General features: G+C 38.6%; 1 protein-coding gene across 1 annotated transcript in view; it reads left to right on the plus strand.

Annotated features, from left to right (window-relative positions):
- Positions 1-12,001, plus strand: part of CUBN (cubilin) — a 142,050-nt gene that overhangs the window by 82,984 nt on the left and 47,065 nt on the right. Inside the window, exons 35-44 of the mRNA XM_015618252.3 lie at positions 684-812; positions 1,100-1,232; positions 4,175-4,380; positions 5,285-5,466; positions 7,043-7,232; positions 7,886-8,083; positions 8,416-8,562; positions 9,435-9,625; positions 9,913-10,096; positions 11,384-11,558. Coding sequence (XP_015473738.1) covers positions 684-812; positions 1,100-1,232; positions 4,175-4,380; positions 5,285-5,466; positions 7,043-7,232; positions 7,886-8,083; positions 8,416-8,562; positions 9,435-9,625; positions 9,913-10,096; positions 11,384-11,558 — 1,735 coding nt within the window. The remainder of the gene's footprint in view (positions 1-683; positions 813-1,099; positions 1,233-4,174; positions 4,381-5,284; positions 5,467-7,042; positions 7,233-7,885; positions 8,084-8,415; positions 8,563-9,434; positions 9,626-9,912; positions 10,097-11,383; positions 11,559-12,001) is intronic.

Genomic DNA, 12,001 nt, shown 5'->3' on the forward strand with positions numbered 1-12,001 from the left:
GATTGGTAGGTGGCCTGAAAACAGTCAAGGTCAGGCTGGATGAGGTTTTGAGCAACCAGAGCTAGTTGAAGATGTCCTGGTTCATTGCAGGGTGGTTGGACTGGATGACTTTTAAAGGGTCCTTCCAACCCAAAGTATTCCATGATTCTGTGATACTAGCTGCTGTTTTTCTTTTTACTGCCAGATGCCTTTTTGACAGATCATGACTCATATTCCTAATCCCCGTGTTACAATCCATCATTTCCAGATAAATGGTCTGTTATTTTTCAGGGGGTTTTTTTGTTGTTTTCTTGGGGTTCTTTTCATCAGAAACCAATTGAGTGAAATGGAAACCGTTGTCAGATATATTTGATAGATTTTTGTTGGGGTTTATTTCCAATTAGGTAATGATTCCTCATTTGTTTCATTTTCATTGAGGGAACTCAATGACAGAATGGGCAGGGACGAGGGTGTCTGGAGTGCAAGAGGTCCTTTTTCTGTTAAAAAAATTGCCACAAGAGTTGAATTTTGTGCAAATGTAACGGAGTATTTCTTTTTTATTTTGATTGAATTGACAACCGTAATTGTAAGCAGCAAACGTTATTCCCGCTTGTTGTCAGGCATTAACTCCAAATGTTAAATTAGCAGTAGTAATTACATACTGAACATTTGTTTTTTTCCCTCTCTGGTCTGCTCTCTTTCAGGCCGTTACTGTGGCACTACTATGCCATATCCTATCACTTCTTTTGGTAATGCCTTGGTGGTGAATTTCGTCTCCAACAACAACATTACTGCCAGGGGCTTCCATGCCACCTATGCTGCATCATCATCATGTAAGTTCATATATAGGTGCTACCTGTCCTTATGCCTCTGACTTTTAAGAAAAAAAAGAGATCCTTTACCTCTTTTTCTCTCTGCCATTTGATTTTTGAACCTCTGCTGTTGCCTTTCCTCTTTTTGGCCAAAATCTCAGCAAGTTCATCAACAAGCTAAAGAACAAAGAGACAAGGAGAAATGCTTTCTTGATTAGCAAGTGCTCTATCTCTATCAAGCTTGTTTTGTTTTGTTTTGTTTTTTATGCCATCCTTTCCAAACCTCTGCTGTCTCTTTCTTATTGCAGCCTGTGGGGGTACTTTCCACATGGACAGAGGAGCTTTCAACAGCCCTGGTTATCCCGAGCCATATCCGCCCAACAGCGAGTGTGTCTGGACAATCCTCAGCTCCCCTGGCAACCGGCTCCAGCTGTCCTTCATGTAAATGCATTGCCAGGGGTTATTATTCAGCCTTTAACAGACCTGAAGGAAGGATGCTCTGTGTTTATTAGGAAATGTAATTACTGAGTGATAAAGCTGAAACATATTTTTAGAGTAACTTGGAAAGAGAACACAGCAGGGGTTAGTGGCAGCTTGCAATCAGTGTTTCCCTGTCTTAGTCATTGCTTATATTAAGGCACATACAGAATTATATAAATAGGTGGTTTATTATTTGAGCAGCATGGGATGCTGAAGAAGCCAGCTCTTACTCACTTATAAACAAGAGGAAATTTAGCATCACTCTACCTTTTTTTTTTTATGAAGGACATTCCTACAATGTAAAGATTCATTTTGTTGTTTATTTTATAGCTGATTAATATAAAGGGCCTAGATATTGCACACTTTGTAGGGTTATGTCCCTGGAGGGATCTTGATGCATTTATGAGGTGGGCTGAGGCAAACCTCATGAAATTCAACAAAGTCAAGTGTCAAGTCCTAAACCTGGGTCAGGGCAATCCCAGGTATGCCCACAGGTTGGGCAGAGAAGTGATTGAGAACAGCTCTATAGAGGACTTGGGGATGATGATTGAAAAACTCAACATGAGCCAGCAGTGTGCACACACAGCCCAGTAAGCCAAAGGAATCCTGGGCTGCATCCAAAGGAGTGTGGCCAGCAGGTCGAGGGAGGATTCTGCTCCTCTCTTGTGCTCCCCTGGGATCCCACCTGGAACACTGCATATGGTTGTGTTGCCCCCAATGTAAGAAAGACATGGAAGCCACGAAGCTAAAAAGAGGACTGGAGCACCTCCTTTGTGAAGATGGGATGAGAAAGTTTGAGCTATTCAGGCTAGAGAAGAGAAGGCTGTGTGGAGACTTCTTAGCTACTTTCCAGTATCTGAAGAGGGATTACAGGGAGATGGAGAGGGACCCTTCATCAGGAACTGTAGAGACAGGACAAGGGACAATAGCTTCAAACTGAAAATGGGCAGGTTTGGATTAGATGTTAGAAAGAAATTCTTTACTCTGAGAGTGCTGAGGCACTGGAACAGGTTTCCTAGAGTTGTGGATGCCCCAAACCTGGCAGTGTTCAAGGCCAGATTGGATGGGGCTCTGGGAAATCTGGTCTAGTGGAAGGTGTCCCTGTCCATGGCAGGGAGTTTGGAACTACCTGGTCTTTAAGGTCCCTTCCAAATCAAAACATTCTATGATTCTATTCTGAGATTCTAAAATTGATGTTAAACTCTTCAAAAATTCTCCAGTTAAAGCAGAGGAGCTACAACAGGAATCAGAAGAGTATGTGATGGAATTTTGTTTTCCCTTCAGTAAACTAACTTTTCTTTGAACACTTCTGACAGGAAAGTCATGTGGAGAATAATGTGGGTCCTTTACCAGGGCTGTTAGGTCGTTCTTTACTCATGAGGTAGATTTCTGAGCCTCCCTGTTTCCGGGCATCAAACTGTGGCTGCTGCCAAGAAAGAGAGCTCTGACCTTTAGCAAAGCTTACCAAAAGCGAGCAGGAAAAGAAAACTAACTCTGAAACCTGCATTTGCAGTTAAACAGAACAAAAGCAAATTTTTCTGGTAACAAACTCACTGCATAAGGCACAACTTGTTAGGCATGTACTGATTCACTAATGCAATAAAAAGGACATTCTATTCCTCCACTACTCACTGAAGCAGAGAAAAAGCACTACAGCCTGAAAACATTTTCCAATATGTTTTCCAAAAGCCTGAAAACACTTTTCAAAATGCTACAAAATAAGCAGTAACCTTTAAGAAACAACCAAAAATTCTAGTGTGAAGCAGAAACTTTCAGTGGAACATATATTCACTTATATAAAGTGACACTGAGTAGATGTTAATTCTTTTTCTTCAGTTACACATAGCTGAAAGGCAAGCTGAAAATACTGGAAGGCATGGAGTAATTGTGTTAGAAAGCACTATTTGTTTTATTTAATTTAATGTTAGGGGGTTGTAAAGTTTTGTTGGCATGAGGCATTAATTTTCTTCAGCTCAGTCTGAACTAAAATGTCTATCTTGCAATGTGAGGGTTAGCTTTAAATTGTTCTGAAGTATATCCAGATGAGTGGTTGGAACCATTTCACAGCATGGTATGCTGAACACATATGGCTATATTCAAATCTAAAATGGTGAAGTTGTTACCAGAATATAAGAAAGCACAAATATTTAAGACATTGATTATTAGAGGCGCTCTCTGGGATCTTTGCTGTATATTAATAACCTGTTTCTGAAAAACAAGTTGGCTTGTATAAAAGCATTTCATTTAGAATACCAAATGATTTTTAGAATATATTTAGCATTCAGCTTGGTGCAATAATTAAGAATTTATAGTTTGATTACTATATCTCATTCCTTTTTTATGGTAAAAAATAGTCTAGAAGAGCTGATAACAATCCTTGTTATTATTTTGCACATGCAGATAGCTAAGTCACAGAGGCTAGAGAAACAGCACTATTTTATAATTCTGGAGAAATTGCTAAGGGATTTATGACCTCTGAGGTTTTAACTACAACTAAATCAGCAATTGTTTTCTCACCACAGAGTGTGCTGAAATAATGCACATATGAAGGGGTTAAGATATTCTCTGCACCCAACACTCACTGGATTTACATTAAAAATCCAGATTATATCTCAGGGCTTTCTGAGTTTTATGGTTGTTCTTGGAGAACCAAGAAATTTTAAAAGGGTTTGAGAACTCTTTGAAATGTGTATCTACACACATTGAAGCTCTGTTATAAAGTAAGGGGCTGGAAAATGCTCTGTATTGATGGCCTTGGTAGGTGCTGAGGGTTTTGTTGCTGCCCTTTTCTTAACTCTTACAGTAGGATACCATCTACGTGGGATTAATGGCCTGGCAGGCCACACTCTGAGGTCTGTGCCAGTCATATGCATGCTAATGCTCTTCTACTGCTGTTGGAACAGAGCATTACAGGTGGAGAACAGTAATGGCTGCACCAAAGATTACCTGGAGATTCGTGAAGGGAGTGATACAGGCCGTCTGGCAGGACGATTCTGTGGCAACTCCTTGCCTTCAAATTATACCTCAACTGTTGGACATATCCTGTGGGTCAAATTTGTCTCGGACAGTTCAGGCATGGATGTTGGCTTCAGGGCCACCTTCTCTCACTGTAAGTACATGTAATTTGATTGAAAACTATTGCTCTTTCATACTACCTTTGAAATTATTCTAAGTGATTGTTTGGCCCTCTAAAGTCTATTAGAAAATATTTGCTGATGTCAAAAAGTCTGTAAATAAATTAAAAAATATTTTGTAAAATATCTGCTGAATGTAAAGGGATGCTCTTAAAAATGACAGAACAGAGTTTGTGTGCATGTAAGTGTATCATATTTATTAGGCAATTGGAAAATTAAGAAAAAAATATTTCTTTCCCAGCTTTCCTTTTTGCTTTTTGAGCAGTGTCTATTTTCTGTTTTGATCTGGTTTGATCAGGAAACAGAATTAGAAAAAAGCAAATTATGCCGGTTTATAGATCCAAAATTTCAGGGGGCCACTGCCAACATCAGTCTGACTTGCTGTATGAACAGACTGCTGAAGATAAACCACAGCCATTTTGATTATGCAAGCTAAACTTCTAATAATTTGCCTCCTTTTGAGATTTAACTCCTTTTCAAAATGAAATATCAATAGTTCAGGGGGGCCTCAATGGAGACAGAACCATTTTTCACCAGAACACACACAGGCACTTTAAAAAAAAACCCACTCCTTAATGCTTTTGGGTAGAAATGAACATAAAGTAGTCAGAGACAGGGAAGAGTGTAGATGTGCTGTCTTCCTGCTTCTCCTTCAGGTAGACACACATGGCTCAAATGGGTAATTTCCTTCAGAGAGGGGAACACTGCATCTCTCAAAGCAAGAAAATAATTTAATGTGCATCTTAGAACTGTCTGAGACATGTCTTACAGACTTACAGCACTGTCTAGTCCTGAGTAAATTAAGTCAGATGGGCCCCCCAGTGTTTCTTTTACTGTACGTGAATTAGAGGCATTAGTTCTCTCTTTCTTATTTTTCAGTGTATGGAAATGACATTGTGGGAGACAGAGGACAAATAGCTTCCCCACAGTGGCCCAGAAGTTATCCCCACAATTCCAATTACCAATGGCGGATAAGCGTTAATGCTTCACAAGTTATCCATGGCCGTATCCTGCAGATGGATATCGAAAATCATCACAGCTGCCAGTATGACAAGCTAAAGGTGATTTCATTCTGAGAAGTTATTTTATTTCAACCAACTTTAGTAAATGGATGAATAGAGAAACATACAAGATGAATGAGAAACATTTCTGAGGATCTGGTGTGGCTTATTGTTTTTGCTGTATTGTCATTTCAATAATTATTATTTATAGGGAGAGTTACGTACTCTTTGGCTCCCTAACAGATATTTCTAATCTGTAAATTTGAAATTTACTAAAATTAAGTCCACAAAGGTACAATCCTGAATATTACTATTCAAGAAATTCAGGTCAGATACTAGACTGGAATTTGCTCCATTCTGTTAAGGACAACAGTGATAGTAACATCTCAATGCTTTTAAAAAGAAAGTTATTTTAAAATCCTACAAGGAACAATTCTTTACTTGCACCTTCTTTGCTCTCTACATCAGTAATTTAGCTGCTGATGGTAGAAAGGTGCCTCTTCTAGTTTGATTGGTTTTTTGTACGCCCCTGTAATACAGTCTAGCCAGGTTAAGAAATGGAATAATGGAGTAGTTTAGAGTTGGAAAGGGCCTTTTACAGATACTCTAATCCAACCTGCCAGCAATATGCAGGGGCTTCTTCAGTACAGCACTCATGGTGCTAAGCAAAATGAACTACAGAGAACACAACTTCTTTTTGAACTTAGCTGATATAACACTTAAATAAGGTAAATCTCTTCTTGCTTTCTTTTTTTTAAGCAGTTAATTATCCTTTTTTTATATTTGAAAAGTATAAAATAAATACTTTCAGTTCATTATTAATTTATTGATTTCAAATGTAATGTTGGTTCAAAAATGAAATAAAATCTTATATTTCATCTCATGTCATATATTAACAGCATTTTTTTCTCCTCACACAGCCTGCCTTTCTTTGTCCCTCTGAAAACAAAATAAGTTTCTTAAATCAGTTAGGCATTTAGTGTGTGCAAATCAGCCTGACTCAAGGATCAGATCATTAAAGTAATGTTAATGTTTATTTAATAATTCCTATCTTTGTCTACTGGACAATTTTACTGAGTGGTAGATGAGAAGAACAAAATAAGCTTGAAAGGTAGCAAAGGAGAAACATCTTGTAACCAGACAAGATTTTGGGTTATAAATACATACAATGAAAAAAATATTTCTGCATATTTATCTGATAGAACTCAAAATGCATACTTTCCTCAGTGGGGGTAAAAAAGATAAAGGAAAAAAAGAAAAGGAATTCCTTATCTTTTCCCTGGATATCATGGGGTTATTTTTACCATCATAAAAATAAAAATTGATAAAAATGGAACCTATGGACTTTTTTAAAATGTGGGATGTCATTCCACATCTTGAAAGAGAAGCTCTGTGATGAATGAGGTGAATTTGATTCCATTCAGATCTTTCTTCTGTGAAAGCTTCACTTTTAACAGTGTATAATGGAAAGGAAGATTTTATTCCCATTTTATAAGAGAGGTTTCTTGGTAACTTGGATTTATTGAAAGATCCCTCACTCATTTAAAGAGGATAATTTTCTCCTTGGAAATTTGCTGAGTATGGGGCAGATGAAAATCCGACTCTGTGAGGAACAGCACTGTTCTTCTCTCTGCAGGTGTATGATGGGCCCACAGTTCATTCTCGTCCTATTGCAACATACTGTGGTGCAGACCCCTCTTCTTTTGCCTCCTCTGGCAGTTCAATGACAATCCAGTTCCAGTCAGATTCGTCTGTGGCTGGAAAAGGCTTTCTTCTGGAGTGGTATGCCGTGGACACTTCTGCTGTCACACAGACCATTGCTAGAGGTGGGTTTTCAGCGAGTTGCACAGTTACAAGTAGTGCAGCCAGTGATGCACTCAACTTTACTAAAAGAATTCCAAACCAACTTCCCCACTAGAGAAAGCCCAAGTTATTACTGAGGGAAAGCTTTCATTGACATTTCAATGAAGCATTTTAGGATCTTTTCAAAACAATTTCTAGAGACTCTTAAATATACTAATTTACAGTGTTCTAAAAATAAGCATGTTGCTACAGGATCATTTTTCTTTACACAGGTATTTAATTAAATCTAAACATTTGTTATGCTTTCATGGAAAATTATGCCTCTTGAAAAAACATTCTAGAACTTTGGCCACTGTGATATGAAGCAAGCACAATAACATATGTTAAACTGTGGTAGATGCTCTTAGGTATTTTGTTAGATATTCCTCAAGATAAAAAAGGTCACATCATTGCTGCAGCAGGTGGCACAGGAACATCCTTATGGATGAGGATTTTCAAGTTTTATACTTCCAATCCCAACTGAAGTTGAAGAATTCCTGCATTACTGTAACTACACACATCATCACTGTGTCTTCATTGTGCCTCATTATAGGACTGTCATCTTATATTACATGAGGGGTGTACTCAGTTTAAAAAGAGGATGCTTTCTTTTTTTTGGTCTTCTTGTCCATGACAGGCGCATGTGGAGGGGCTGTAACAGCTGAAGAAACACCGTCATTCCTCTTCTCACCGAGGTGGCCAATGAATTACAGAAATCTTGAGGACTGTATGTGGCTTATCAGAGCTCCTGGATCCACTGTGGAATTCAATATCCTGGCACTAGACATAGAATCTCACAGCTCATGCAACTATGACAAACTTACTATCAAAGATGGTGAGAAGCCAATCTTGCCCTACCCTGACAGGATGCAGTGCAGACCCAAGGTCTAAATACATCAAATTCTCATCTCCACGGAGTTTAAGCAATATTGATAACAATGGGAACATGCCCTGAAACAGTATTCTTCCTCTGTTCTGAGACATTCTGCTAGTTAAAATAAATTCAGCTAAGTCTAGCAAAATATTTGGTAATCTATAAAAATATTTCTAAATCTGTAAGAGATTAAAGGTCTTGAAACACACCTTCCTGAAAGTGTGAACCACAGCAACAAACAGGCAGATGTGGACTGATTCAGTTTTAACACTAACATGTTCTTTTCATCTCAGGAGACAATAGTCTTTCCCCAGTACTGGCTACTCTGTGTGGACGAGAACCTCCTGGGCCAATAAGATCAACTGGAGATGCAATGTTTATCCACTTCATGTCGGATGCAAGTGTCACTGGAGCTGGGTTTAATGCCTCTTATCACAAAAGTAAGACTCATTTCTCTTCTCCCCCAGATTAATATCTGCCTTGCTGCTAACAATGGAGTAAGAGCCATTACAGTGTCTGGCATTTTAAGAGCCGTCTACAATTTAATTAAGCACACACACATCTAATTTTTCACCTCTCATGAATATGTGTTAATAAATGTCTGATTCTACAAATGTAAAATTGGCTATTTTCCCAGCAATATAATTCAACAAAGCATGATTCAACTTGATCAGTCACTTTTCAGAAGAAAGAAAAGCATATGCCTAAGTTTAAAACAGCTCAGCTGAAGGGTAAAAGAATGCTCAACTAAGAGAAGGAAATAAATTACTCAAAGCAGAAAGAGACAAATGCAGAAGAAAGCTGTATAAATTCTAGAAGGAATGTCAGCAATTTCCAGCAACAATCCTCCCACATGAGCTCAGGAATGATGACAGATTCCTGTATGGGCTGAGGCACCAAGAAAGTGTTAGGGCAGCAGTGGCAAGCAGGAAAACATTTTCTGACTGGCAGCTGGAGTAGATGGCAGTGTTTTGGTCCATGGTTAGAAGCAATGTCCTCAGACAGGGTAATGATAAGACCATGGAAGGCACTTGACATTGCTGCCTGCTTATTCACCTGTTAAGACTGACGACAGTCTCATGGTCAGCAATTTTGGTGTGTGTCATCTTGAAATCTGTAAGCTTGCATTTTGGGAGATCATTCCTCATGTGCATTGCTATATGTCACTCAGCTCTTCATACACTAATTTCAGCATTTATTTTAACCCATCACATCTTTTAGGAGACCTAGTTTTTCTCTAAATGAATAGGTGAATATTTGATGCTTTGGGGTTTTTCTCTTTGCTTCAACTTTTATCTTTTTTTTTTTTCAGGTTGTGGAGGTTATTTGCACACAAGCAGCGGTGTGATAACATCCCCCAGCTACCCTCAAAAGTATTCTCCTAATCTAAATTGTTCCTGGCATGTAGTGGTAAACACTGGATTTATCATTGCTGTTCATTTTGAACAGCCTTTCCAGATCATGAGCGAGGACACTTCCTGCATCCTTGGAGATTACGTAGAGGTGAGGTTATTGGCTGAGTCACCAAATCCTCAAAGTTATTGAAGCTACTGAATCTAACAGATTTCAGGGTCAGTAAACCAACTCAAGATGTCATGGGGTGCAAACACCTAAGAGAAATATCAAAGATGATATTTCTCTCTATTTCACTCTCTCTCTTTTATTTATGTGCATTAATTAATCATTAGTTTACTAATTTCCCCTGTGGCTGGAAGCATTAAGATGGTGTGTGCACAAAGATTACATTCAAGACCTGTTTGCTTGAGTAACATTAGCAATTTCTGTTCTAGCTGAGGAATGGGTTAGATAATGCTGCCCCACCTCTGGTGTCTGCAAGAGGGAATGGACGGTTTTGTGGAAGCAGCCCCATCTCTACCATGTACACCACTGACAATCAGCTGTTTGTCCACTTCACTTCTGACAGCAGGAATGAGGGTCAAGGATTCAAACTGAAATATGAGGCCAAGAGTCTAGGTAAGTCTAGGTAACAAACTTAAATTCTGCAACTTATACACATGTAACTTGGAGTTTGTCCTCTAAAAGGATATTTTTGTTCTAAGTCCCAGCCCTGATAGAATCAGATGTCTGAAAAATGTCTTGCAGTGCATGACTTCTGATCTGACAGTCAGATTTCTCTTTTTTAAAGAGTGTCAGGCTCAGGTCACTCAAGATATTAAAAATAGATTGAAAAAAAAATAAAAGTGACCCTTTAATAGGGAAGTAGCATCTACAGTTAGGAAGAGATGTTAAAAATTCATACAGGAAAGGAAAAAACTCCTGGAAACAAGACCTTTATTTTGAACATTTAGTACCCAGTGCAAGTGCTAAGTGAAGTTAGGAACTTTTCAGGGTAGTGTGTCTAGAAAGGTGTCAACATTTCTCACAAGTTTTACGCCCAGCTGAGAAAATAACATTAATTGCCAAACCTAACTTCTTTGAAAGAATGAACAAAACGGAGACTCACGTCCCAGGAGGAAATCACGAACTTGGCATTTGCAGTTATCCCACTGTGATCATAGCAGGCACCACTTGGCACACCTGGAGACCTGTTAAACGCCATATCTAAGCAACTAAGGCAACCTGTCAATCAGCTAAAATCTTTAAGTGCTTTATTGCTGCCTATTTTCCCTGCTGCCCCAAAGAATTAGCATTACTTCAGAGAATTCATGAGGGGAATAGGTGAAGCTGTACAATAGCATTTCTATCCCTTCAATTTATGGAACCTGAGTAAAGCCCTGGGTTAAACCAGTATTGCTAGAATATAGAGGGGGTTTGGGACAGAAAGGTTCTGGTCAAAATAAACATATTTTTGTCAGGAAAAGGACCTGAACAAACTTTCATGTTTACTCTGACCGGCATTCCTTACACATTCATTATCTCAGACATTTCAGTTCTTGGAAAGTAGAAGCTGGGAATGATTGACAGAAATATTGATAGATCTGACTTGTGATCTTCTTAGCTGTTGGGAATTTGCATAGGAACAAGGCAAGAAACATGTTTTCTGCTTGTTTTATAAGCAATCCAAGGAAGAAGTAATAGCAGTTTGAAATGAGGAGAGTTAGGTAAGCAGGAACACAGGAATATAGGATTCTACTGCATTAAAATGTTTTCCCACAGCAAGCAATAGAATGCATTTGTTTTTTGATGTGCCTATATGACATCAAAAGGAAACTGTGTTGGAATATAGTGATAAGTCATATTTTTGATGCCTCACCCATTTCCTTTTCACGTTGTTTTTTATTGGTGATTTTTCTTTCCCAGCCTGCGGAGGCAACATTTATATCAATGATTTCAACCCCAGTGGATATACATCTTCCCCCAACTATCCGAGCAATTACCCTCCACATGCTGACTGTGTCTGGACCATAACTGCTCCCAATGGACATGCAGTAAAGCTGCAATTTGAAGATCAGTTTTACATTGAACCTTCACCAAAGTACACATCCACATTATTTTGCCTATTTTTCTTCAGAAACTCCATTCTGATTTGTCTTTCTCTGTTACTTTCTCTAATTCCTCCCAGAGAACAAACACTTCTATTTTTAAAATCAAATGGGGTTAAATTTTTGAGAGATCACTGAAGCTATCTGGTCATTGGTTTACATACCTAGGAGATTGCAGTGCATAAGTATGACAGAAAAAGTGAAAACATGCATGATAGAAAGGTGCTTTCTGTAAAATCTGTGCCCTGTAGTCCTTTAATATTCAGATTTTCAGTAATTTGGACACTTGGGTGCTTTTAAAGCCAATGGATTGCCACCATGACACTTTGCCTCCCTCCTCCATTGCTTGGTGGCTTGTTTGCAGTGGGTCTACACATTTTGCCTCCCTTCCTGAATCAAGGCTATTTTCCAGCTGATGTAGCTTCATTGATAGGAG

This window comes from Parus major, chromosome 2 (assembly GCF_001522545.3).
Source record: "Parus major isolate Abel chromosome 2, Parus_major1.1, whole genome shotgun sequence".
NCBI lineage: Eukaryota > Metazoa > Chordata > Aves > Passeriformes > Paridae > Parus > Parus major.